Raw genomic sequence first — 27,982 nt, forward strand, 5'->3', positions numbered from 1 at the left:
TCCAAGGGTTCTTCTATGGCACCATTTGAGTTTTGCATGTGCTTAGGGGGCGCGTGGATTCCATCATAGTATTCCATTGTTTCTTTAGAATGGTCATGTTATTAGTATTGTCTTAGTATTTCTCTTATCACTAATGGATGTTTATGGATATTAATTCATGTACCTTTAGTGCTATTGTGTTTTATTGTTTATGTTCAAGTTCTACTTGCGATCAGAGCATCGCGATGTCTTTGCATGGTGATTTCATAGTTGAGCCTTTAATGTAGTAGTTCTGACCGAGACAAGATTTAAAATGCATATATATATATATGCTCATTTTCTTTTTATTGTAAAAGCAAACCGATTACAATGATTAACTGATTTTTGAAAATAAATTGAGATACGGTAAGACAAATCATACCTCCAAAACAGCTTTCTTCGTGGTTGGGGCATCAGCTTCTTCATACTCTTCTATGATGGTATAATAGCTCCCTCCATTTTCGTCTGTCATCCACAAACACCTAGATCGCTTCTTTCTCTCCAAAGCCGTTGGAGGCTCATTCACCGGGTCTAACAATCGCACAGTTTCTACTTTTGCTACCTGAGTTTCTCCTTCTTCAGTGAGCTTTGTGTAATATATGTCATCCTGTAGGTGGGCCTCTGAACTATGAAATGGGACGCGAGGGCCTCTGAACTATGAAATGAGCTTTGTTTGACTAAAATATCATAACTTTTTAATTTAGTCCATCTATAATTGCAAGGACAAAAATGTAACTTGAACAACCACTTCTCTCCTCATTCAAATCCCTCTCATTAAGTCTTATATTTAAAGTATTAACTCCCATTCTCATTCATTGAATCCTATTTTTGACTACAACACCCCTATTTTTGAATTTGGTCCCTCTCTAATTATGAAGGCACAAAATGTAATTTGAACCACTACATTTCTCCTTATTTAATTCCTTCTCATTAAGTCTTATATTTAGGTATTAACTCTCATTCTCTCATTGAATTCCATATTTAAGTTACTATTTTCTCCAATAAATTTTATCAATTAGATCTATATCCCATACTTTTAGTGATATAAAATACATGCTTTTTCAATTTGAGCGAAAAAGGGAACTATTCTTCCATCATGGTGGCGAGTAATAAATTTAACTATTTAGGTCAATGGGGTCAATTCATGATGTCATAATTAAATAAAAACTTTTAAAATAAAATTAAAAATTATATAAATAAAATAAGTATGATAAATAACAATTATTCCTATTAATGTTGGAATGAAATATAAATTTAAAACCAATAGAAAAAAGTTATTTTTGTGGTGGAGGGTCAACAATTCAATCTTTTTGGTTAAATGTGTCAAACCTTGATATCATAATTAAATAAAAAATAAAAAGATAAAAAAACAAAAATATTATGTAATAAGATAGTAATTTTGTGAAAAAAAACTTTGGTACTTTATCTAATATTTTATATTAATCATATTAAAGAAAAATAAGTATGTTAAATAATAGTTGTTTTTATTGATATTGTAAATAAATTTTAAAATTTAAAACCAACCCATAAATGAAATTGTTTTCTTGGTGGCAGGTCAACTATTCAACCTTTTTGGTGGTATATGTGAACCCTTGATCTCATAATTAAATAATAAAAATAAAAAATATATAAATACAAAAAAATGAAAAGTATAGAAAACTCTATAGAAAACATTTTGGTGCATCTATAATAGTTTATATTAATCATATTTAAAATTCAACACAATAAACAAAAATTGTTTTCAACTTTTATTGATGATAGAAATAAAATACAAAATTTAAAACTAACTTGAAAGTGAAATTTTTTTATTGTTTGATGGTAGAATAACAATTTAGCCTTTCAAGTCAAATGTGTCAACCTTTAAAGTCATAATTAAATAATAAAAGTTAAAAAAGATAAAACACATAAAAATATATAAATATATAAATTATATAAAAACATTTGGACATATTTTTAATATATTATATTAATTAACCATATTGAAAAAAATAAGTGTGACAAAGAATAATTATTTTTATTAATGATGGAAATAAAATACAAACTAAAAACCAATCAAAAAATGGAGTTGTGTTTCCCATTTAATGATAAGTCAACAATTCAACCTTTTGGATCAAATGTGTCAATCTTTAATATCATAATTAAATAATAATAAAATTAAAAAATACGAAAAAAATATAAAAAATATTTGAAAACATTTCTAAGATCAATATATTCATCATATTAAACAAAACTAAGCATGACAAATACAGAATAAGTTTTATACATATAAAAATATATAAAATTATAACAACTTTTAGAAACATATTAGTTATTACATCATTGCCATCATAAAAAATTGTCATAAAAAATGCATACTTTGACAGTTATATCAGAAGGGGCAAATGCCAGAGAGAACGGATTAATGCTCAACAATACTCACAGCCATTTGCAACCGTGCATTGTGAATATCTCCATCAATGCGCAGCTACGGCTGTGAAGACGATTTGAGTCCGAGTTCAATGCTAGAGTCCAAAGTGGGTTTTTGTTGCAAAAGAAATCAAGTTCCAGTGCTAATGTCATTTTAAACGCCTGGTTTAAGGTGATATAAGTACTGTCCAATATTTACCCATGGCCAAATTATTTCTTGTTTTTTATTTTATTTTTTATTTTTTATTTTTTTCCCGCTTCAGACCACTGTGTTGGGACCATGACCACCCAACAAACAAAGCCCCAGTTCAAGAGGATCAAACGGCTGAGAGGCAAGTGATTTTGGAAACATCGCTCAATTTATATATATCAGGGAACATTAGAAATAAAAGTTAAAATATAAAAAAAAAAAGAAACAGCAATAGAGTGATAATTTTTTGAGAGAGATGACGGAAATCACAAACCGGAGATCGCTGCGGTTCCTTGTCTTCTTCTCCTCGATTTGTCTGCAATTGATTTCAGGTTCGTTTCCCTGGTCAACGTTGTGGAAAAGAAAGTAAGAATAGAAGAAACCCTTGTTTTCTGATTCACACGTTTTCTTGTTTAATTATTTCTTTGAACGATCAGAAAACAAGGTCCACGCTTGAATCGAATATATTTTCTCATTAGTGCTTCAGAGTAGCATACGGATCTCGACATCATCTATAATTCATAAATTTCACATGCTCTTGTTCAATTCTGTTCCCGCGTTCAGGTTATTGTTCTTCCGAATCATGCTCAGCATTTAGTGAAATTTCTAGTAATTGGATCTCGGTTTCTGTTTATTGGGGGTTTTTAAGTATTTCGTAGCTGGTAATTTATGGTGATCAGTCTTTGATTTCTTGATTTCTGGTTTTAATTTTGTTGAAGGCTATACAATTCGATAATTTTGGTTTGTGGGTTTGCTAATATCTGCCATTTTATGCTTCTCTTTGAGTGTTCGTATCTGATTTTTGTCCTAAACTGCTGATATTGAGAAAATTGTGGTAAAAGTGGAATTCATTTAATCAATGAACTTTGGTGCGACTTAGGTTTTGATAATGCATTAGTATTTGGGGATTTTGCTTATAATCCTTTTATAAGTTATTACGATTTGTATCTACTGATAGAGTCACACCTTGGGAACTCACTAATTTTGAATTTCGTTCTCATTTAATTACTAAGCTAAGATGTTTACAGCTATGAGATGGGTGGTCAGTGCAAAAGATCTTATGGAATGCTCAGAAGTGTTTCTATCATTTAAATGCATCCTTTTCCTTTTCATGATCATTGTTTTTATTATCATTAATTATTGTAAAATGAATATTATTGGCATTCTATTTGCATGATCCATTAAAATGATTGCATTACATTATCCTTATTCTATTCCTCATTGTTGGAATGTTCATTAAGCTTAATTTATCTGAAATACAAAAAAATTGTCTGTTCCTATAATTAATTGGCATTCTATTTTGTTTGAAAATCTTTGAATGCACTTTTAGAATCCGATCATGTAATACATATGCCTACTTGCTCCTTAAAATCATGGATTTACCAACAAATGAATTGATGTAGTTCCTCTGAAATACGTGTTTTGAGAGTTAAATTTCATATTTGAACACCTTCAGTATGTTTCTGGAATTTTTCTTTAATTTTCAGTCCTTCAGTTGGTTAGACATTTTCTCATTCTTCTCAGGCTTGGCCAAAGACCCATCAAACTCTGATAATGGGATAAAAACTGAGACCCGTGCTGCTTCCAATCAGGGTACTGGGCTTAGGGTATTTATAATATGCCTTGGCGTGATTGCTCTTGTGGCATTTTCTGTATTTCTATTCAAGCATTGGCAAAAGAAGAAAAGAGAAGAGCAGCATGCTCGCCTTTTAAGGCTGTTCGAAGAAGATGATGAGCTAGAGCTTGAGCTTGGTCTTCGGGATTGAGACCTGTTCTATTTTGGGTGTAATTTAGCTGAGGTACATTTCTAAAGTCTGATAATATGAAAACCCATGCTTCCACTGATTTATATCTTTTACATTTGAATTGTGGTATTCTTGATGTAACTTTATAACTTGTCATTTTTGATGCACTATCTAGTCTACCAAATTATAAGAAAATTTTACGTTTTTGGTATGTTTCACCTAGAGTTTTAAAAGGTGTACCTTAGGTGGACCTAGGCTCACAATCTATGTTAGCCAAATACGGAAAACTGCTGGATGTGGTATTGGATATGAAGATATCATAGCTCAACTCTCAAGTGTGTCTAGTTTTATTGGGTTTTCCTTATCTTATCCTAGGTACACTTCAAAGGAGGACGGAAGGATAAAGTATTGGAATCAAAGGAGGAGCTAATTGGCAGATATTCAATATCAATAAAGTTTAAGAATGTGGAGATTGATTCACTTGGGTGTTAACTAATGTATATGGACCAAATAATTATAGAGGGAGGAATGAAATGTGGAAGAACTGTATGCAATTTGGGGGTCTGTAGGAGGGTGCATAGTTTTTGGGAGGGGATTTTAATGTGATAAGATTCTCCAATGAAACTTCTAATCCTTGTTAATCAATTACCACCAATATGAAAAGATTTAATGAATTCATAGACTTGTGTGAATTGAAGGAAATTCCTCTCTTGCAAGCTAGGTTCACTTGGTCCAACTTTCAAGAAAACCTGTTGTTTTCAAAATTGGATAGGTTTGTCTTCAATAGAGGATGGGAAGTCATTGGGAAGGTTTGATATCTAGAGCATTGCCTAGAGTCACTTCGGATCACCACCCCATTAGATTAGCTTCAAAATCTTTTTTTTGCATGGTCCTACACCCTTTAGATTTGAAAATATGTGGCTGGCATATCCAGATTTTGTTTGCAAAGTGGAGGAATGGTGGAAGGAGGATTTAAGGGGGGTAAGATGGGAGGGAATAAAATTCCACAAAAAATTGCAAAGATTGAGATTTAAAATAAAGGAGTGAAATAGAGAACATTTTGGAAGAATAGAAGAAAGGAAATTGACTCTAATTTCTAAGATTGAAGAGTTGGATGAAAGGGAAAGGAAGAGAAACCTTATTGTGGAAGAAAGGAAACTGAGAGAGAAGTTGAAAAAGGAATTAGAGGAAGTCCTCAATAGGGAGAAAATCTGTTGGAGACAAAAATCAAGACATAAATGGATCAAGGAAGGAGATGGGAATACAAAATTCTTTCATGTGGTAGCCAATGGTAGAAGGAACAAGACTTTTGTGGCTAGGTTGGAAGTAAATGGGGAAGTAATCTCTAATCAAGATGAGATAACCACGATCTTTGTGGACCATTTCAAATCCTTTTATAGAAGACCTATGGAAGAAAGATTGAATATAGAAGGGATAGAGTGGCCTTTACTAGAAGAGGGGGAAGCAAGGTGTCTAGAAATGGATTTTGAGGAAGGAGAAGTAAAAAGGACAGTATTTTCTATGGCAGATCTAAAGCACCGGGTCCGGATGCTTTACAATGGCTTTCTATCGGGATTGTTGGGAAGTGGTGAAAGACGAATTATTTGAAGTCTTCAGAGAATTCTCGAAGACACATTGTTATCCCTGGAGTTAATGCAACTTTCCTGGCCTTAATTCCTAAAATGCCTAATGCTAGCCAACCCAAGGATTTCTGACCCATTAGTTTGGTGACCATTATCTACAAAATAATTGCTAAGGTCTTGTCTTTGAGGATTAAAGTGGTATTTCCATCCCACATAAGTTAGTTTCAAGGAGATTTTGTGCAAGGGAGATAAATAATTAACCAAATCCTAATATCCAATGAATGTGTAGAGGAAATGAAGAGATCTAGGAAGGAAGGTTTTGTTTGCAAATTGGACCTAAAAAAGGCATATGACTCATGCCTTGGTGGATTGGAAATTCTTATTAGAGGTGATGCAACAGCATGGATTGGGGAGAGATAGTGCAATTGGGTGTTTGGTTTTATTCGTTTTTGTCACTTTTCTATCCTTGTTAATGGAGTGGTTAAAGACTTCTTCCTAGCTTGTAGAGGATTAAGGCAAGCAGATCCTCTCTCACCCTTCCTTTTTACGTTAGTGGATGTGTTTAGTAGACTCTAGACTCCTCTCTAAGGCTGATAGGGAAAATGAGGTTAGGGGCTGGAGAGTGGGCAGAAACAATGTTCCAATTACTCGCCTCCAATTTGTAGATGATATCATAATATTTTGTGAGAGGGTGATATTAGGAGGGTGAGGAGATTAAAAGAATTCTCAAACCTGAAATTCAACTTAGAAAAGAGTTGCTTAGCATGGATTAACATGGGGGACAATGACAAACTTGGTAGCGGGCTGCTTAGAGTGTCCTTTCACCCCTTGCCATTGACATATTTAGGTCTTCTTTTAGGAGCCAACCCTAAGGCTCTGTTTGGTTTGAAGGAAAATGTAGGGAAAGGAAGGGAAAGATAGGGAAACTCATAAAAGGTTTGTAAAGGTTTCCCTACCTTTCCTTACTTTTTCCTTCAAACCAAACACAGCCTAAGGGAAGTAGATTCTAGAACCCAATTGTAGAAAGATGTGAAAAAAGATAGGCTGCTTGGAAGAGGGACTATATTTCGTTGGGAGGTAGGATCACCCTAGTAAGATCAACTTTGAATAACCTACCAATCTATTTCCTCTCTGTTAGAGTCAGCTGTTGAGGGGTAGTATAGTCAATTTACATTGTTTTATATGCAGATGTAGTTATAAGTAGATCATAAGTTAAGTGATGTTTCCCACACTTAAGTGAGGGCGCAATAGACTTTGTGCAATGTTTTAGAAAGCTATAAATAGAACTGGCCGACTAGAGAGAGATCTCTCAAGTTCGAACCAGACTTTGTTTTCTCTTCTTCTCCTCTTCTCTTCTCTTCTCTTTAATATTTCTCTAGTATTTATTTCTATTCATTATATCAAACCTAAGAATATCACTGGTCTGAACTTTATCATGGTATCAGAGCCAATATAATCTAGTTCAGACCAACCCAGTTTTCTCCTTTTCAGCGCCTATCCTCCTAGGTTTTTACAGGTCTCTCACTAACCGATAGGAGATTCATAGAGAGGCTAAAAAGGAGTGATCGTTTCCTTGTTATGGAGGTTTCCATGCCTCCAATGGGTGGTGTTGTGGCTGTTTTGTGTGGTTGGTAGAAAACATTCTATTCGATTTGAAGAGGGCTGGTTTCAGTGGTTTAGTTGAATGACAGCACAAGTCTGATTTGTAAGAGGGTTCAAATAGGTAGGTTGCATGAGTGTTATAGGGAGGAATAGATTTCGATGTGTTGCAGAACCTTATACTATTACGTGAGGTGTATTTTGGTGGTTTATGGTGCTGAAAGTGGAAGACAGCAGTGCTGTTGTTGCTGAAAGTGGTGAACAAAAGTGAATGTTGTTGCTGGAACTTGTGACAGTAAGTACTCTAACAATAATAAGCTGTTGGGGTGTAGTGTTGTGACTTTTAGTGAAGTGGAGTGACATACTAGTGATAGTTTTTTTTGGCAGCCATGGGAGACGGCAGTGAAGAAAAGTCTACTGTAATGGTTCCCTCTGATTATTTGAATGTGTAGATGACACCTATCAGACTAAATGGTTGAGAATTATGTGCCTTGGGCTAAATCTGTTGAAGTTTTTCTGGAAGATAAGAAGAAAGTGAAGCATGTGAAGGAAGATAAACCCTCATATGACTCTTAGGGGTACAATGAGCGGGAGCAAGATGATGCATAGATTATGACGTGGTTATTGAATAGTATGGAACCCAAGATCAGTTTGAACTTTATGTTCTTAGATACAGCCAAGGAGGTTTGGGATCATGAAAAGAAGCTTTATTCTAGACAAGACAAGACAACTAGGGTTTACCAACTGTATCATGATTATTTTAATCTGTAACAGGGTAATCAAAGTCTTGAGGAATATTATGCTAGTATGAGAAATCTTCGGAATGAGTTGAATGTGTATCACCCCCTTACATCTGACGTCAAGATTCAGCAACAATAGAGAGAGCAGTTGGATGTCACTAGATTCTTAGTAGGGTTAAAGTCTGAATATGAACCGGTGAGAGCACAAATACTGGGAGGGTCTGCTCTTCCCTCTCTTGAAGAGGTGTTTTCCCGTCTCCGGAGGATCTCAGTTGGACCTATGGAGAATTCCATTATATCAGATATGTCTATGTTTGTAGTCACAAGAGGGGGAGGCCGTGGAGGTAGAGGAGGAGCCTGAGAGGTTCAGCCTGGTCGTGATGGTGGTGGTGGACCCATGTATGCCCATGATGGTGGTGGACCCATGGGCAAATCATGCAGTGACTACTGGTGGTGGTTTGTGATAAGAAATCCAACAAACTGATCGGATACCCCCTACATCTATGGATGCCTCTGGAAAGGAGATGATGAGTGTCCCACATGATGAGACAGATGAGTATGAGCGGTTTATTCAGGCTACATATCAACAGAACGGCTACCCTTGCACACTCAGGTATGGCTTGTCTGGCATCTAAACCTTCCCACTGGTTTATCAATTCTAGAGCCTCTGATCATATGATTGGGACTCCAGGTGTGTTTTCTTCCCTTTCTCAGTCCTCCACATCACACTCTGTTACTCTTGCTAATGGTTTCACATCTTCCATATGTGGTGTTGGTAATGTTGACATAGATTCATTATCCCTATCCTCAGTTTCGCATGCTCCCAAGTTTCCCTTTAACTTTATGTCTGTTAGTAAATTGATCAAGTCTCTTAATTGCTCTATCACATTTTACCCTTTATCTTGTATTTTTTAAGATCCCAAGACGGGGATGAAGGTTGGTGGAGGGCATGAAGTTGGTGGACTGAATTACCTTGATGGAGGTGGTTCGACAACAACCCTTCAGAGATCTCTTTCTCTTCAATGGCATTGCAGACTTAGTCATCCATCCCTCAAAGCACTTAAGTTACTTGTTCCGTCATTGAGTTGTCTTTCTACTTTGGATTGTGAGTCATGTCAGTTCGAGAAACATCATCGTGTTCCCTTTAGTCCTAGGGTTGATAGTCGTGTGTCGAGTCCTTTTTCTTTAATCCATTCGGACATCTGGGGTCCAAATATAGTGTCATATAATAGTTACAAGTACTTTGTAATTTTTGTTGATGATTATTTAAGGATGACATGGCTTTACCTTATGAAAGAAAGGAGTTAATTGTTTACCATTTTTCAAAAATTTTATGTTGAGGTTCACTATCAATTTGCTGTACACATTAAGATTTTCCGCTCTGATAATGGCCAAGAATACTTTTATACACCATTTCAGGAATATTTGGAACAACATGGCATTCTCCATCAAACCTTGTGTACCTACACCCCTCAACAACACTCCCCCTCAAGTTGGGTTGAATATATCTATTATACCCAACTTGTCACACAACTGATTGTGCCGTAGATGTGGAAGTCATTTTGTAAGAACATCAGCAAGTTGCTCCTTGGATTTGACATAAGGGGTGCAAATTTCTCCCTTTCCAGCTTTTCTCTTATGAAATGCTTGTCCACCTCAATGTGCTTGGCCCTATCATGTAGGACTAGATTACTAACAATGTTAATGGCTGCCTTATTGTCATTGTAGAGGGACATAGGATTGTGGACAGTAACCCCAAGTTCTCCTAAAAGGTTCTTCAGCCACCCCATGTGCCATAGCTCTATATTTTGCTTTAGCACTTGACCTTGTCACTACACTTTGCTTCTTACTTCTCCATGTCACTAGATTTCCTCCTACAAAGGTACAGTACCCACTTGTGGATTTTCTATCATCCACAATACCTGCCTAGTCAGCATCTGTGTAGACTTCCACCTTCAAATGATTATGTTTGTTGAATGGTAACCCTGTTCCTGGATACTTCTTCAAGTACCTAAGAATCCTCTCTCCTGCCTCCATGTGATGTCTTTTAGGGGAATGCATGAATTGGCTTAGGACCCCAACTAAGTAAGCAATGTCAAGGCGAGTCATAGACAAATAAAGCAACCTTCCCACTAGTCTTTGAAATTGTTTCACATCTTTTAGTGGTTCACCATCACAATTTCCCAGTTTATGGTCAACATCCATAGGGGTATCAGCTGGTTTTGCACCTAACTTGCCTATATCCTGTAACAGATCTAGGATATACTTCCTCTGAGAGATGAAGATGCCCCTTTTTGAGCGGGCAACCTCAATTCCAAGAAAGGACTGGGGGGCCAGGTCTTTCATTTCAAATTAAGAGGCTAGGAATTCCTTCAACTTTTGTATTTTTGTGCTCTAGTTTCCTATAATGATGATATCATCTACGTACACTATCAACACAGCCACTTGTTCTTGACTCTCTTCACAAAGGGAGTGTGATCAGACTGACATTGCTTGAACCCTACTTGTTGAACCGCCATATGAAATTTACTAAACCATGTTCGAGGAGATTGTTTTAGACCATAGAGAGACTTTCTTAGTTTGTACACCTTACTTTCACTTCCTTTGGCACAGAAACTAGGGGGTTGAACCATGTACACCTCCTCCTCCAGATCACCATTTAAAAAGGCATTCTTTATACCCAGTTGGTTTAATTCCCAGTCAAGGTTTGCAGCTAATGATAGAAGAATCCGTATTGAATTCATCTTGGCTACTGGGGCCAATGTTTTAAAACGCAGAGGCGTGATGCGAGGCGTTCCACTACCTAGAGGCGTGAGGCGTAGTTCAAAACGCAAGAGGCGTAAGCCTCCTTAAGAGGAGGGGGGTTAGGAGGAAGATGAAGAGGAAGGGGGGATCTCATTTTTTCTTTATTTTTAATAAAAAAAATTTATATTAAGAAGGGGCAAGGGGCAAACCACTTTCTTTCCCCCTATCTTTTCTTCCCTTCCCTTTCCTTTCCTTTTCTCCTTTTTTTTTATTCTCTTTTTTTCCTTCCCTTCCCTTTTCCTTTCCTTTCCTTTCCTTTCATTTTTTTTTCTATCTTTTTAGATCAGATGTGAATGAGGCGTACGCCTCTAGCATGCCTCATGAAAAAAGCACAGGAGGCGTACGCTTCTTGCACCTGAGGCGTACGCCTCAGAGGTGTCAATGCCTCTGGCATACACTTCAGGGCATTTTGGGAGCGCCTCGCCTGGAGGCGCACCTCCAGGCATACGCCTCCCACGCCTTTTAAAACACTAACTAGGGCAAATGTCTTATCATAGTCAACGCCATAAACTTGGGTGTACCCCTTAGCTACCAACCTTGCTTTGTTCCTTTCAACTATCCTGTTTGCCTTGTGTTTCACTACAAACACCCCACTGGGTCTTTCCCTGTTGGAAGATCCACCAACTCCCATGTTTGATTCTTGTGGAGGGCATTGATCTCCTCCTTTATAGCATCTGTCCATTCAGGGTATTTTAAAGCTTTTGCCACGTTTTTGGGTATAGGAGTACTATCAACTGTAGATAGGAAGGCACGGTGAGAGGGGGAAATGTGGTCATATGACACATACTAAGTAATGGGGTGTTTGGTAGTGCATGACCTGACCCCCTTTCTATGAGAAATAGGAATGTCAAGGTCATCCACAACCGAAACGGGGGGCTATGGGATCAATAGGTGTTGGACTTACCTCCTGGGAATCAGGTAGTGTTGGTTGCTCAATGTTTGGTGGCTCCACATCTTTGTCACCTTGCTGATCTCTACGACGTTGACGTTGGAAGACACGAAAAGGAGCGAGATCCAGAATAGAAGGAAGGGAGACTTGACGAACCTGGGCTTGCTTCTCCTCTTCCACATTACTCTCCCCCTGAGGAGAGGTAGGGAAAAACGATTCAGACTCAAAAAAGGAGACATCCATGGAGAGAAAGAACTTATGGCCAACGGGATCAAAGCATCAGTAACCCTTTTGCGAGGAGGGATACCCCAGAAAGACACATGGAATAGATCGAGGATCCAACTTACCACGGGACAGGGACAAGTCATGGACAAAAGCATGGCAACCAAACACCCTCATGGGAATGGAAAAAGAGGAGACTGAGGAAACAATAACTGATGAGGGACCTTGTAGTTTAACACTCTAGAGGGCATGCGGTTTATGACATAAGCAGCAACAAGTATAACATCAACCCAAAATCTGTAGAGAACACTGATGTGGACCCCACAATGTTCGTATGACAGCAATATTTCTGTTAGATATGATAGTGTTAGTTGGTAGTTATTTCAGTTTGTTATTTCAGCTTTATTATTAGTTGTTTCTTATTCTATTTGCCATGTAAGCAGTAAGGGCAATTCAGCCCTTTTACAGTTAGCCAATAGTTATATAAATACCAAGAGTGGGTCGGCAGAAATCATAACCTTCCCTCTCTTTTCTGAAACTCTCTTTGTGTACCTTTTCTCTTCCTCTCTTCTCTTCTTCTTCTATTCAAATTTTCATCCTTTTTTCATTTTAATTCAAGACTGATTGTAGTCTAGATCGACTACTTGGTATCAAAGCCGACCTAGGAGCTCTTATGCTAGTCTGATTAGGCCGACTGCATGAGAACCTCCTAGGTTTGGAAGTTTTCAACAAGGAAGGAAGATCGGCTGATTCTTGGAGGTTACTGGTAGTGTGCGGCTTCTACTAAAGAGATTGTAGAAGCCTGGGAGAGTTCCAATAGTCAGGAAGAATCAGAAGAAGCTTTGGATCCTCAAGATTAGGGTTTTGCATCAACCAGAAGGTGGCGGTCAGAGATTTTTTAATAAAGTAAGCTTTTTTCTTGTGATTCACTTTAGAAAAGATCATCTTGGTTTAGTCTGCGAGGTGCGGCTGGAAAATCTTTGTGTTTTCTTTAGGGTTTTGAGAGAAAACCCTAAAATTCAGAACTGTTATTTGTTTCAGATCAGAATTTGAACTGGTTTCATTCAGAATTTTGTTTTCTGTGTTCTTTGGAAGACCTATTCCAGCTGTTATCAGTTGTTTGGGTGCTGTTTCTCCTATTACAGTAATTAAAAAAGGGTTTTTTATTAATTCTTGATCAAGAATGGAGTTCAAGAGTCAAGGGGAAGGTGTTTTTGGGACTAGCAATTCTGGTAACATGTCTGAGAATACCTTTCAGATTACAACAGTTAAGTTTGATGGATCAAACTACCTAGAATGGGCTCAATCGGCCATGATGGCCATTGGGGGTAGGGGAAAACTGAGCTACTTGTTGGGAGATGTGAAAGAACCAACTAAGGAGGACCGAACCTATACCAAATGAGTTCAGGAGAACTATTTGGTTATGACATGGTTGTGCAACTCTATGCAGCCACATATCATATCAGCCAGAACTATTTGTGGGCGAAAGCAGTTAAGGTAATCTGGGATGTCATGAAAGAGACCTACTCCCAACCCCTTAATGTTGATAGGGCTTATGAACTGAAATGTGAGGTTAACAACCTTAAGTAAGGAGAAAAACTAGTCTCGGTTTACTTCTTTACACTGAAATCTTTGTGGCATGAAATTGACCACCTAGAAACACTTGAGTGGGAAAGCCAGAAGGATGCACAGACTCATAGAAAGTAGGTTGAGACTAATAGGGTTTTTGAGTTCCTAGCTGGTCTGAATACTGAGTATGATTGTGAGACAACAACTACTGACAAAAGACAGTGTGACCCTATCACAAGCCTACTCCTTAGTGCATAGTGAAGAGACTAGGAGAAAAGTTATGATGCAGCATCAGCCCTTTCCACCAGCCTTGACAGCAATCAAACCTAAGTCTGGGGGTGATACAGAGAGGGATATAAAGAAGGAAGACAAGCGGGATCTAGTATGTGAACATTGCAAGAAACCCAGGCATACTAAAGACACCTGTTGGAAGTTGCACCCTCATTTAGTCCCAACAAAACTCAGGAACAAAAGGGGTAATGCTAATATGGCTATTAATATTGATTGTGCCTCCTCATCGGGCACAAAAGGCACACCTCTAGACACCCTAGCTGCTGTCTGGGCTGCCCTGACTCAGTTGGAAAAGGAAGTTGGCAATTCAACTCAATCATCTCAGCCGCCATCAGCTCCCACATTAGCTTTTGCTCATTCAGGTACTTGGGCCTCAGCTTATCATGCTTCAGCTCCAGGTAACACTGAACATTGTTGGGTAATAGACTCAGGTGCATCTGACCATATGACTGGCTTGCTGTCACTGTTCACTACCTATCACTTATCTTCTGGAAGAGATAAAGTGTCCATTGCTGATAGTTCCCTTGTTCCCATTTCTAGCAAGGGAGACATCAAGTTGTCTAATGCCATCTCCTTATCTTCAGTTCTGCATGTTCATAAGCTTAATACTAATTTGCTTTCAGTCAGTAGCATTACAAAACATCAAAATTGTTCAATAACTTTTTTCCCTAACCGATGTGTTTTTCAGGACTTGGAGACAAGGAAGGTGATTGGGACTGGCCGTGAGATGAATGGGATCTATCTGCTTGGAGAGAGTTCACATTGGGAAGATAGTGGAGATAGGAAGTCTTTTGTTTCTCAGTTTGTTAGTCAGGTTATGCTTTGGCATAATCGGTTGGGTCATTTATCTTTTCGGTCTTTGAAGAGTTTGTTTCCTGATTTATTTGAGTCTGTTCAGATGTCCAGTTTGAGATGTGAGAGTTGTGAGCTTGCAAAGCATTGTAGAACATCTTATTCATTGAGTAATAAAAAAGTAATAATCCCTTTGATATTGTGCATACCGATGTTTGGGGTCCTTATCACATCACTGCTATGGGGGGGGGGTACAGATATTTCTTGTTGTTTGTTGATGACTATACTCGTTTTTATTGGGTTTACCTTATGCGTTCTCGAGATGAGGTTCCTGCTTTGACCCAGATCTTTCGTCAGATGATTTTAACCCAATTTGGGGTCAAAATCAAAATCTTCAGATTCGATAATGCGAAAGAATACTTTGCTAACCAATTAGCCTCTTATTTGCTTGACCATAGGATCATCCACCAAAGTACTTGTCCTCGTACACCATAGCAGAATGGGGTTGCTGAGAGGAAGAATAGGCACATATTGGAGGTGGCCAGAAGCATCATGTTTAACTCCAATGTGCCTATTCGTTTCTGGGGAGATGCTATTCTTACAGTAGTGTATCTCATTAACCGAGTTCCTTTACGGGTTCTTGACAAGAAGCCTCTATTTACCCTCTTATATCTTGATAAAGACTTGTTTACTGTTCCCCTTAAAACCTTTGGTTGTACTTGCTTTGTTTAGATTCTTGGACTTCATCATTCCAAATTTGATCCTAAGGCCTCCAAATGTATTTTTCTCGGTTATGCACAAACTCAAAAGGGATATTGCTGCTAAGAACCCACTTCTGGGAGAAGATTTGTCTCTATAGATGTCACTTTCTTCGAAGATGTACCTTATTATCCTAGGGTTTCTCCTCAGGGGGAGAGTAGTAAGTGTGGGGTTAACTCATCAGAAGTTCCTTTACCTGTTCCACTAAGTGATGAGGGATGTAATGTGGAGGGGTGTCAGAGGTGCCGGGATTTGAGAGTCTATCACAAGCGGTGGAGGCAGGTTGATTTCGGTCATCAACAGTCCAGGCCAGCCCCAATTCCTCTGCGGATCCAGATCCGGGTACTATAGTTCCTTTATCAGATCCAGGTTCCATTAAGATACCTTCCACTGTTGAGCTTTTACCTCCTTTGGATGACCTTGACCTTCCCATTGCATTCCGTAAAGGCAAACGGCGTTGCACCACATTCACAACCCACTGCATTTCCCAGTTCTTGTCCTATGATCACTTGTCCCCCTCTTACAAGTCCTTCCTCACATCTATTGCTGATATTCCTATCCCCAAAACAGTGTAGGAGGCCTTGTCAGTTGTTGATTGGAAAGATGCAATGAAGGTTGAAATGGATGCTCTTATGAGGAATAATACTTGGGAGCTAGTTGACCAGCCTAAAGGGAAGAAACCGGTTGGATGTAGATGGGTATTTACTATGAAACATAATGCTGATGGTTCCATTGAAAGGTATAAGGCTCGATTAGTTGCAAAGGGATTTACTCAGACTTATGGTATAGACTACTTGGAGACTTTTGCTCCAGTAGCAAAGATGACCACTATTAGAGTTTTATTGTCTCTTGCAGCCAGTTACTCTTGGCCCTTGTTCCAGATGGATGTTAAAAATGCCTTCCTCAATGGAGATTTGTAGGAAGAAGTTTACATGCAGTTGTCTCCTGGATTTTATGATGTAGAAACAGGAAAGAAGGTTTGCCGGTTGAAGAAAGCCTTGTATGGACTCAAACAGTCCCCCAAAGCTTGGTTTGATAGATTCAGACAAGCCCTTGAAAGATTCGGCTATGTACAGGCCCAGCCAGACCATACATTGTTCATTAAGAGAGTGGACTCTTCCTTGACCTTTCTTGCTGTTTATGTGGATGATATTGTAGTGATAGGGAATGATAACGGTGAGATTGAGTTTCTCAAACAACTCCATCAAGAATTTGAGGTGAAAGATCTGGGAGAGCTACGATACTTCTTGGGTATTAAGGTAGCTAGATCTAAACATGGGATTTTTGTTTCTCAAAGAAAGTATGTTCTAGATTTGTTTTTAGAAATTGGAAAGTTAGGTGTTAAGCCTGCAGATACACCTATTGAACAGAATCACAAGATCAGTGCAGAGGGTGGAGAGCCACTTGAAGATAAAGCTATGTTCCAACGGTTAGTTGGAAAACTCCACTATCTTTGTCTCACACGACCGGACATCAGTTATGTGGTCAGTGTTGTCAGTCAGTATATGCACTCTCCTAGGACTATTCACTTGCAGTTGAGAGGATATTAGCATATTTGAAGAGGTGCCCAGGTAGAGGTATACTATTCAAGAATAATAATCACATGAAGATAGAGGTTTATATAGATGTTGATTGGGCTGGGAGTGTTGATGATAGAAGGTCTACCTCTGGATATTGTGCTTTTGTAGGAGGTAACTTGGTCTCCTGGAGGAGTAAGAAGCAAGGTGTTGTTTCTCGTTCTAGTGCAGAAGCTGAATACAGGTCCATGGCTAATGGTGTGGCTGAAATCCTATGGTTGAAATCGCTATTTGAGGAGTTGGGTATTGCTTATGAGAAGCCCTTAATGTTGTATTGTGATAATCAGGCTACTATTAATATAGCTCATAATCCAGTACAGCATGGCAAAACTAAGCATATTGAAGTAGACTGACATTTTGTCAAAAGAAAGGGTTTCATCTCAAGAAGTGTTTTCCGTATATCACCTCCAGCATGCAACTTGTAGATCTTCTCACCAAGGCTGTTCCAAGGAAGAAGTTAGAGACAAATCTATGCAAGTTGGGAATGACAAATATCTATTCCCAACTTGAGGGGGAGTGTAGAGAACACTGATATGGTCCCCACAGTGTTCGTATGGCAACAATATTTTTGTTAGATATGACAGTGTTAGTTGGTAGTTATTTCTGTTCGTTATTTAAGCTTTATTATTAGTTATTTCTTATTCTATTTGCCATGTAAACAATAAGGGCAATTCAGCCCTTTTACAGTTAGCCAATAGTTATATAAATACTAAGAGTGGGGTTGGCAGAAATCATAACCTTCCCTCTCTCTTTTCTGAAACTCTCTTCGTGTACCTCTTCTCTTCCTCTCTTCTCTTTTATTCAATTTTTCATCCTTTTTTCTTTTTAATTCAAGACTGATTGTAGTCTACATCGACTACTAAATCGTTTGGGAACATTCATATGTAACATTATCCCTCGGGCTACCTCAAGGAGGTGTCTATTCTTTCTTTCTGCAATACCGTTTTGTTGTGGTGTTCTTGCACATGAGCTTCTATGAGTCGATCCATGGGAAGCAAAGAATTCATTTAACTCACCATGGAAATATTCCTTCGCATTGTCGGATTGAAAAATCTGAACTTCCACATGGAACAGTGTAAACACCATCCTTCAGAAATCTCTTACGATCTTTGGGACTTCGTCTTTGCTACACATGGGAAAAACCTATGTATAATAGGAGAAATCATCAATTAATGTGATAAAGTACTTATACCCACCCTCCGAAGTTATGGTAGTAGGCCCCCACACATCATAATACACAATATGGAAAGGGAAACTTGGTCTTTTATTACTTGAAGAAAATATTGTTCTACATTGCTTACTCTGGCACGTTTGACAATGGAAATCTGACACTGAACAGGACTTAAATAAAAACAGAAACAAAGTCTTTATTATTACAAAAGACACATGACCTAATTGATTATTGTTGAGTGGGGCCACCGATTTGTGTTGTTGAGTGGGCCGATTTGTGTTTAGTTTATTTTCTTTTAAATTAAGAAGTTGTTGGGCCTTGGGCCCATTAGTTTTTATTTTTAAAAGGGTTGTAACTATTTAGTTTGAGTTGCCGCCTTACTGAGGGCATCTTTGTAATATCTCATATTTAAGTTAAATATAAATAGAATGAGGGGTTGGCGGCTAGGGAAATGATACACAATCCTAGTTGACCTTCTCCTTCCTTCCCTTTTCTCTTTCTATTGCTGAAATCTACAACTTTCTCCTCTTCCTTTCACAAGAAGCTTGACCGAATTAGCAGATAATGGTTTCTACTTGGTATCAGAGCAGGTTGAAGGTTCTGGAAGTGATTCTCTCATGCAGCCCTAGATCGGCTGACTGCATGGAGATTTAAGAGGCTGATCGAAGCTCTCAGGTAAGCCTAGTTTTGGATTTTCTTGATGGATTTGTATGCCCTGTAGCTGGTCTAGGGTTTCTCATCAGAATCAGGAAAAATTGAAGAAAGAGGAAGAGTCGTGTTTTTGTTGGACTCTTCAATTTTGACCTAGGTAGTGGCGCCCTAACTTTTTAGGGTTCCTTGGAGTTTTTTATAAGGGGAATTCAAGTCCCACGTGGTTTGGAGGCTTCTAAAGAGGGCGGTTGCTTTTTCTCTCTCTTTTCCCATCCCACAGAAAAGGAATCTTTCGTGGGAAGAAAGTCCAGGACACCAAAGAAGTGTCGTTGGTTCCAGAAGGTGTTTTGTTTGTTCTTGCTGCATTTTTATTTATTTTCTATACCCTTTTGAGAAGCATGGAGTGATACAAAGTTGAATATAAGCCCGGGAATGAAATGGGACCTGTGGGAGGAGGTGCTGGAGACCCCTTCGGAGCTAGGACCATTACTACAATTAGGTTGGATGGTACAAACTACTTGGAATGGTCCCAATCTGTAAAGATGGCCATTGGGTCTCGTGGAAAATTGGGGTATATTACTGGTGAAGAGTTGAAACCTAAAACTGGCAACTCCTAGTGGGTGCAGGAAAATTATATGGTAATGACATGTTGTGTAATTCCATGTTGCCACATATAAGTAAAAATTTTTTATGGGCAAATACTACTAAGGAGATATGGGATGGGGTTGCAGAAACATATTCACAAAGGGAGAATGTTGCTAGGGCTTATTAACTGAGAAATCAGATTATTGCTACAAGGTAGGGAGATAAATCTGTTGCAGCCTATTTTTCAGTCCTTAAGACCCTGTGGCAGGAGATCGACCATCTAGAGACTTTTGCTTGGGAAACCACCAAGGATGCAACTACCTATCAAAGACACTTAGAGAAGTATAGGGTGTTCGAATTCCTTGCTGGCCTTAACCCTGAGTATGACATTGCATGAAAGCATCTTCTTTCCAGGGACAGTGTCACTCTCTTCCAAGCATATGCCTGTGTCAGGAGAGGAGTGCAGGAGGGATGTAATGATGAAGAATCTCATTTCTGATCAGTCCGCTATGGTAAGTGCTGTGAAATCTAAACATAATGGCAATGAAAACAAGAAGGAAGACAAAAGGGACTTAGTCTGTGACTACTGTAAGAAGCCTAAGCATACAAGAGATACTTGTTGGAAGCTTCACCCACATCTTGTGCCGACCAGATTGAAGAATAAGAAAGGAAATGCGCACATCGCAGTTACTGGTGACACTCCGACCCCCCCCCCCCCCCCTACTACAGCTGCTTTGGAATCCGTTGCAGCTGCTGCAGTAAGGACCGAGCTTGAAAGGTTTGGGTTACTTATGAATCAGAGGGATACAGCTAGTTCCAGTTCAGCCGCAAGCGGACAACAAGGTACAAGTAGCACAAGTGGAGCTCACTCTACCTCCTTTGCCCACACAAGTAGTTCACATGTCACTGCAAACTATGTTTCTGCTTCAGGTAAGGAGAGATCTCCTTGGATTATAGACTCTGGAGCCTCAGAGCACATGACCCATTGCTCCACTATTTTCTCCTCTTACCAGCTCTGTTCTGGCAGAGATAGGGTCTCCACAGTTGATGGATCCCATGTTCCTATTGCTGGGAAGGGATCTGTCAAGATTAATGATTCCATTTGTTTACCCTCTGTCCTCCATGTGCCAAGATTGAGCACAAATTTATTATCTGTTAGTAGTTTGACTAAGAATCTGAACTGCTCAGTAATTTTTTCTCCTAGACGCTGTATTTTGCAGGATCTGGATTCAAAGAGGACGATTGGGAGTGGTCGTGAAGTGAATGGAATCTACCTCCTGGATGCTCTTCCTCTTCACCAAAGTCATCATGTTTGCAAGGACAGTGAGTCAAAACCTGTGGATCAGATTATACTTTGGCATAATCGTCTGGGTCATTTGTCTTTTTCTTCTTTGAGTTCTTTGTTTCCAAAACGGTTCGAGTCTATAAGTCTGTCAAGTTTGAAGTGTGAAGGTTGTGAACTTGGAAAGCATTGTAGACACTCTTTTAAACCTAGTAATAAAAGATGTTCTTCTCCTTTTGATGTTATTCATTCAGATGTGTGGGGCCTTTATCATGTTTCCTCTATGGGCGGCTATCGCTATTTTCTCCTATTTGTGGATGATTTCTCTAGATATTCCTGGATTTACCTGATGAAATCCCGCGATGAAGTACCATCCTTGGTGAGGCAATTCCACCAGATGGTACTAACACAGTTTGGAACGAGAATAAAGATGTTCATATCTGACAATACTAGGAAATATTTTGAGAGACATCTTGCCTCATACCTATTGGAGTATGGTGTTGTCCATCAGAGTAGTTGCTCCTACAGTCAGTCCACAGCAAAATGGTGTTGCAGAGAGGAAGAACAGACACATTGTTGAGACGGCAAGAAGCATGATGATCACAACTACCGTTCCAGTTTGTTTTGGGGTGATGCAGTTCTCTGATTAACAGGGTGCCTTCTCATATACTTGGATTCAGCACTCCATTCAGCCTTCTTTTTCCTCCGGGGGAGACGTTTCATATTCCTCTAAGGGTGTTTGGGTGTGTCTTCTTTGCGCATATCCTTGGTCCTTACCGTTCGAAGCTTGATCCCAAGGCAAAGAAATGTGTCTTCCTTGGATATGCAGACTCAGAAAGGGTACCGTTGCTATGATCCAGTCTCTGGGAACCGGTTTGTTACTATAGACATTACCTTTTTTGAATCTACGTACTTCTCAAGGAATCCTTCTCAAGGGGAGTGTTTTGGGGAAGTAAGTTAACAATCTATCCCTCTCCCAGTTCCAATCCCTGTGTCTACTCCTATGCTTGACCACCACCCGATGTCACCTACCTTGCCACCTCCTTTGCGTTCCGTCTCACAGCATTACTCACGGTAGAGACTTCATAAGGCGGTTGATTCCACTACAGCAAAACTCACACCACTTCCTGTCGATCCCTTGGAGACTCCAAATTCGGCTGATACGGATTCAAGTATTCCTCTTGATCCCACTACTAATTCAGTTCCCATTGGTCCTACTAACAATGTTACAGATAACCTTGATCTCCCTATTGCTCTTAGAAAAGGGAAGAGAAAGTGCACTGCTCATTGTATTTCACAATACTTATCCTACAGTGGACTTTCTCCTTCCTACCGTGTTTTTCTCTCTTCTCTTGATTCGGTGTCTATACCCAAGGGTGTTAGTAAGGCTCTCTCCAAACTTGAGTGGAAGACAGCTATGCAGGAAGAGATGGAGGCTTTGATTAAGAATCTGACATGGGAGATTGTGGACCTACTAGAAGGCAAGGAGACAATTGGATGCAGATGGGTTTACACAGTAAAGTATAAGGCAGATGGAAGTATAGAGAGGTACAAGGCAAGACTTGTTGCAAAAGGGTACACACAGACCTATGGCATTGATTATCTAGAGACATTTGCGCCAGTTGCAAAGATGACCTCTGTTCGGATACTCCTTTCTCTTGCTGCCTCATACTCTTGGCCCTTGTTTCAACTAGATGTGAAGAATGCTTTCCTAAATGGGGATCTACAAGAAGAGGTGTATATGGATCTTCTAGCTGGTTTTTATGATGATGCTGAAAAGGGAAAGGTATGCAAGCTGAAGAAGTCACTATATGGCTTGAAACAATCTCCCAGAGCATGGTTTGACAGATTCAGAAAGGCCCTGATTGTTTTTGGCTACACTCAAACTCAATCTGATCACACCTTGTTTGTGAAGCGTAGGGGATCTTTGGTGTCAATCCTAATTGTTTATGTGGATGATATTGTTGTCACTAGGAATGATCTGAGTGAGATTGATAGTCTGAAGAGGAACCTGCATAAGGAATTTGAGATTAAGGATCTTGGAGAACTGAGATACTTCTTAGGCACCGAAGTTGCATGATCGAAACATGGATTTTTTATCTCTCAAAGGAAATATGTCTTGGACCTTCTCCAAGAGACGGGGAAGCTTGGAACAAAGGCAGCTAGCACCCCCATTGACCAAAACCATAGAACTAGTGCATCAGAAGGTGAACCAGTGAAGGACCTTGGGAGATACCAAAGACTTGTGGGTCGGCTATTATACTTGTGTATGACAAGACTAGACATCTCCTATGCAGTAAGTGTAGTGAGTCAATACATGCATGCTCCACGAGACCAGCACTGGAAGGCAGTTGACAGGATCCTTGCTTATTTGAAGGGACATCCAGGCAGAGGCATATTGTTTACTGATCATGGACAGTTGAAGCTAGAGTCTTATACAGATGTGGATTGGGCAGGATGCCTTGATGACAGAAGATCAACTTCAGGAGTGTGCACCCTAGTTGGGGGTAACCTAGTCTCATGGAAGAGTAAAAAACAAACAGTTGTGTCAAGATCAAGTGTAGAAGCCGAATATAGGGCCATGGCACATGGAGTTTCAGAACTTCTCTGAATCCGTTCTCTGTTAGAAGAGATCAGTGTACAGGCAGAAGAACCTATGATGCTATACTGCAATAACCAGGCAGCAATTAATATTGCCCATAATACAGTCCAGTATGACCAAACTAAGCACATTGAAGTAGATAGACATTTTATCAGAGAAAGGGCAACTTCTAGAGAAGTTTGTCTTCCATACATTTCTTCTAATCTGTAGCTTGTTGATGTTCTCACAAAAGGCGTTGCAAAGAATAAGCTGGAGCATGATCTACGCAAGTTGGGAATGTGTGACATCTACTCCCAACTTGAGGGGGAGTGTTGAGTGGGGCCACCGATTTGTGTTGTTGAGTGGGTCGATTTGTGTTTAGTTTATTTTCTTTTAAATTAAGAAGTTGTTGGGCCTTGGGCCCATTAGTTTTTATTTTTAAAAGGGTTGTAACTATTTAGTTTGAGTTGCCACCCTACTAAGGGCATCTTTGTAATATCTCATATTTAAGTTAAATATAAATAGAATGAGGGATTGGCGGCTAGGGAAGTGATACACAATCCTAGTTGACCTTCTCCTTCCCTTTTCTCTTTCTATTGCTGAAATCTACAACTTTCTCCTCTTCCTTTCACAAGAAGCTTGACCGAATCAGCAGATAGTGGTTTCTACTATTATGCCACAAAACAATTTGACCCTTATTTGACCGACTATGAGACTCTGAAGATGACACCAAGAAACCAGCCTTGTTGTCGAAAGTGTAGAGACCATCCACTAAGCTTCCTCTACCAATCTTCCTCCCAGAAGTTAGGTCCTGAAAAATACATGAATTAGGAAAAAAGGTTATACTACAGTTTAATGAATTTGTGATGCTACTAATAGAAAGAAGGTTGATAGGAAGCTGAGGGACATGCAAGTCTCACCTTATCCCTTCCTGACAAAAGTTTATAAGAACTGAATTGGGTTTGGCTTACCGGTCATGTGATTAGAAGCCCCTGTGTCAATGATCCAAGGGGAATTAGTGGCTGTGGAGACATGGAAGGCAGGAGCTGCATTACTTGATTTAGACGCAAATGAAGTAGAAGGGTTACTAGTGGCTGATCTGTCCATCTGGCACAAGGCCCTACCATATGATTCCAAGGGACTATAAGGAGTTCATAATGTCTTCCTTGGGGTCAAAACCAATGAAGTGTTCTCGAGTAGTATTAGTTGGCACCCCAACAGACTAAGTTTCTTGGGTTACCACATTTGCTGCGTTGTATGTTGTATTAGGCTTCTTCTGGCTCTGTACCTTACCTTGTTCTTGGTTCTTTACAACCCATTTTGGTCTCCCATGGAGCCCCAACATGTGTCACGTGTATGTCTTGAACGACGGCAGTGGGTGCAAAACAACTTATCCTTATCATCGGCTTTCCTGGAATCATTTTTCCTTCTCATATTATTTCCACCCATTGCAACTAATGCTACTTGTTGCTCCCCCTCAATTGTAATCATCACACTCCGCCTACTTTCCTCAAACTGAACAACGACATACACCTCTTGAATTGAAGGCAACTCCTTACTTCCTAAAATCTGAACTCTTAAGGGGTTCATATATGGGGTTTAGTCCCAACAAGAAGGCGAAAACCCGCTGTTGTGAAACCAGCTTCTTATAGGCTCTAGCATCATCCTCATGTTTCCATTCTGTAGCTTGATAGTGGTCCAATTCCTTCCAAATTGAGGTAAGAGCTGAATAATAGGCTGATAAGTTGCGGTTTCCCTGTTTACAAGTTGAGGATTCAGTTTGTAACTGGTAAATCGTAGTAAAGTGCCTTTGCTCATAATAGGTGGTTTTGGTCCGTTCCCATATCTCATTTGCAGTATCTACCCACATAAAATTCTTTTTCACATCAGATTCCATGGCTACAAGAAGCCAAAACATCACCATACTATTTTCTTGGTCCCATCGATCATGTTCAACAGTCCCACTCTTGGGTTCTTTCACCCTTCCATTTATGTAACCAGCTTTTCCCCTTACTGTTACATAAAGTTTTACACCTTTGGCCCACTCCAGGTAGTTCAAACCATTTAAAGGAGTAATCGGCATAGGAAACATCATGCTTTCAGTTCCAATACCTGCTGTACCATGGGTCGATGTAACCCCAAATGATGCAGAATCATCATTCGCCACTTTCAAAGGCAAGTCTGCAAGTCAAAACAAAAATTGCAAGTGCACAAGACCAGTCCTCACGCCAGTACTATTTCTAATAGTCACGATTAAGCCACAAAACTCCACACACTACTTCTAAAAGCATGTACATACTACTGAAGGGCTTCTTGTAGTACATAAACAGTCCAAAAAAAACAATCCAAGAAGAAGTATATTGGTATAAACTCCACACTTCACACACCAATTCTAAACACAACACATACCTGGATAAAGGGGATACACACCCTTGTACAGAACCTGTACTAATTCTAAACATGTACACACTACGTTCTTATTTTTTTCTAGGTCAAATGCCTCTGTTCTTCCTCCACCTCCACTTCCGGTTCTCATGGAGGACCCTATTCCTCTTGTTTCAGTTGTGACCAAGTGTTCGTCTCCAGTGCCACTTTCTGTTGAACGACCACCAATTTGACTTGTGTATATGCATCGTCATGTACCAGCTCCTCTAGCTTCGTCACAGTCAACAAATCCACCAGCCTTAACCCCTATTTCTAACTTTGATCTCCCTATCGGTTTGCGGAAAGGTAAACGCAGTTGCACTTTTCATCCCATTTCTAATTATGTCTCCATATCTCACCTTTTTGCTTCCCATCGCTAGTTTGTTTCCCTATTGTCCTCTATTTTTGTTCTTACGGATGTCTAGGAAGCACTTGCTTCTCCAGGGTGGCACCAAGCAATGGAGGAAGAACTGTTGACCCTAGCTCATAATCATACGTGGGAACTTAACCACTCTTCCACCTGGTAAGCATGTTGTTGGGTGTACACTATTAAGTTTTTACTTGATGGGAGTGTTGAGCGGTTGAAAGCCCGGTTGGTTATACAAACACCTTCTCCTTAGTTGCCAAGATTGGCTCTGTTCGTGTTTTGATCTCCCTTGTTGCTATGCATGATTGGCCTTTGTTTCAGCTTGACATCAAGAATGCATTTTTACATGGTGACCTCCTTGAGGAAGTATATATGGAACAACCACCAGGGTTTGTTGCTTAGGGGGAGGATGGTAAGGTGTGTAGACTGAAGAAGGCTATTTATGGGCTTAATTAGTCTCATCGTGCATGGTTTGGCAAATTTAGTGAGGTGGTTAAGAAATTTGGCATGAAACAGTGTCAGGTTGACCATTCTGTATTCAGTTGTGAGTCTAGTGCTGGAAAGACTTTATTAGTAGTATATGTAGATGACATTGTTGTCACTGGCAGCGACAGGTTAGGAATTGATAGGTTAAAGACCTTCTTGCATGATCACTTCCAAACAAAGGACCTTGGAAAATTAAGATACTTCTTAGGGATAGAGGTAGTAAGATCTAAACATGGCATTAATTTGTGTCAAAGGAAATATGTTATTGATCTGCTAGAGGAGACGGGGCTATTAGGTGCCAAACTAGCTGAAACACCCATGGAACCGATTGTCAAGTTGAGTAGTGATGTGGGTGAGGAGTTTGAAGATCTTGGAAGGTATAGAAGGTTAGTAGGTAAGTTGAACTACCTAACCATCACTCGGCCTGACATTTCGTTTGTAGTAAGTGTAGTGAGTCAGTTTATGCAAAATCCTCGAATCCCACATTAGGATGCAGTGCTAAGGATTTTACAGTACTTGAAGGGGGCTCCAGGTCATGGTTTGTTATATAAGAGTGAAGGGAGCCTTGAAATAGAAGGATACACTGATGTTGACTGGACTGGTTCCATATCTGACAGAAGGTCCACTACAGGGTATTGCACGTTTCTTGGATAACCAAATTGTAGTTCATATTTCTTCCAATCCTGTGTTTCATGAAAGAACGAAGCATATAGAAGTTGATTGTCACTTTGTAAGAGAGAAGGTGCTTAGTGGAGTGATAAACACAACATATGTGAATACAGGAAATCAATGGGTTGAGTCGGGGAACAGTGGACTACATATGTAACAAGCTGGAACTATATGACATATACTTACCAGCATGAGGGGGAGTGTTAAAGTCGGCTATTGAGGGGTAGTATAGTCAATTTATTGTTTTATATGCTGATGTAGTTACAAGTAGATCATAAGTTAAGTGATGTGTCCCACACTTAATTGAGGGCACAATAGACTTCGTGCAATGTTTTAGAAAGCTATAAATAGAACTGACCAACTAGAGAGAGATCTCTCAAGTTCAAACCAGACTTTGTTTTCTCTTCTTCTCCTCTTCTCTTCTCTTCTTTCTCCTAATCTTTCTCCAATATTTATTTCTATTCATTATTTCGAACCTAAGAATATCACTGGTCTGAACTTTGTCACTAGGATTCAACCAAGGGAAGCGGGGATTATGTAGGGTTTTCTTTGGGAGGCGGGTGAGTCTGAAAAAGACCATT

General features: G+C 39.4%; 1 protein-coding gene across 1 annotated transcript in view; it reads left to right on the forward strand.

Annotated features, from left to right (window-relative positions):
• Positions 1–2,788: 2,788 nt before the first annotated feature.
• Positions 2,789–27,982, forward strand: part of LOC104588629 (uncharacterized) — a 31,019-nt gene continuing 5,825 nt past the window's right edge. Inside the window, exons 1-2 of the mRNA XM_088888907.1 lie at positions 2,789–2,946; positions 4,139–4,413. Of these exons, the coding sequence (XP_088745033.1) occupies positions 2,871–2,946; positions 4,139–4,380 (318 nt within the window). The 5' untranslated portion in view covers positions 2,789–2,870 and the 3' untranslated portion in view covers positions 4,381–4,413. The remainder of the gene's footprint in view (positions 2,947–4,138; positions 4,414–27,982) is intronic.

Source organism: Nelumbo nucifera, chromosome 5 (genome assembly GCF_055504915.1).
Source record: "Nelumbo nucifera cultivar China Antique chromosome 5, China Antique-T2T, whole genome shotgun sequence".
Taxonomy (NCBI): domain Eukaryota; kingdom Viridiplantae; phylum Streptophyta; class Magnoliopsida; order Proteales; family Nelumbonaceae; genus Nelumbo; species Nelumbo nucifera.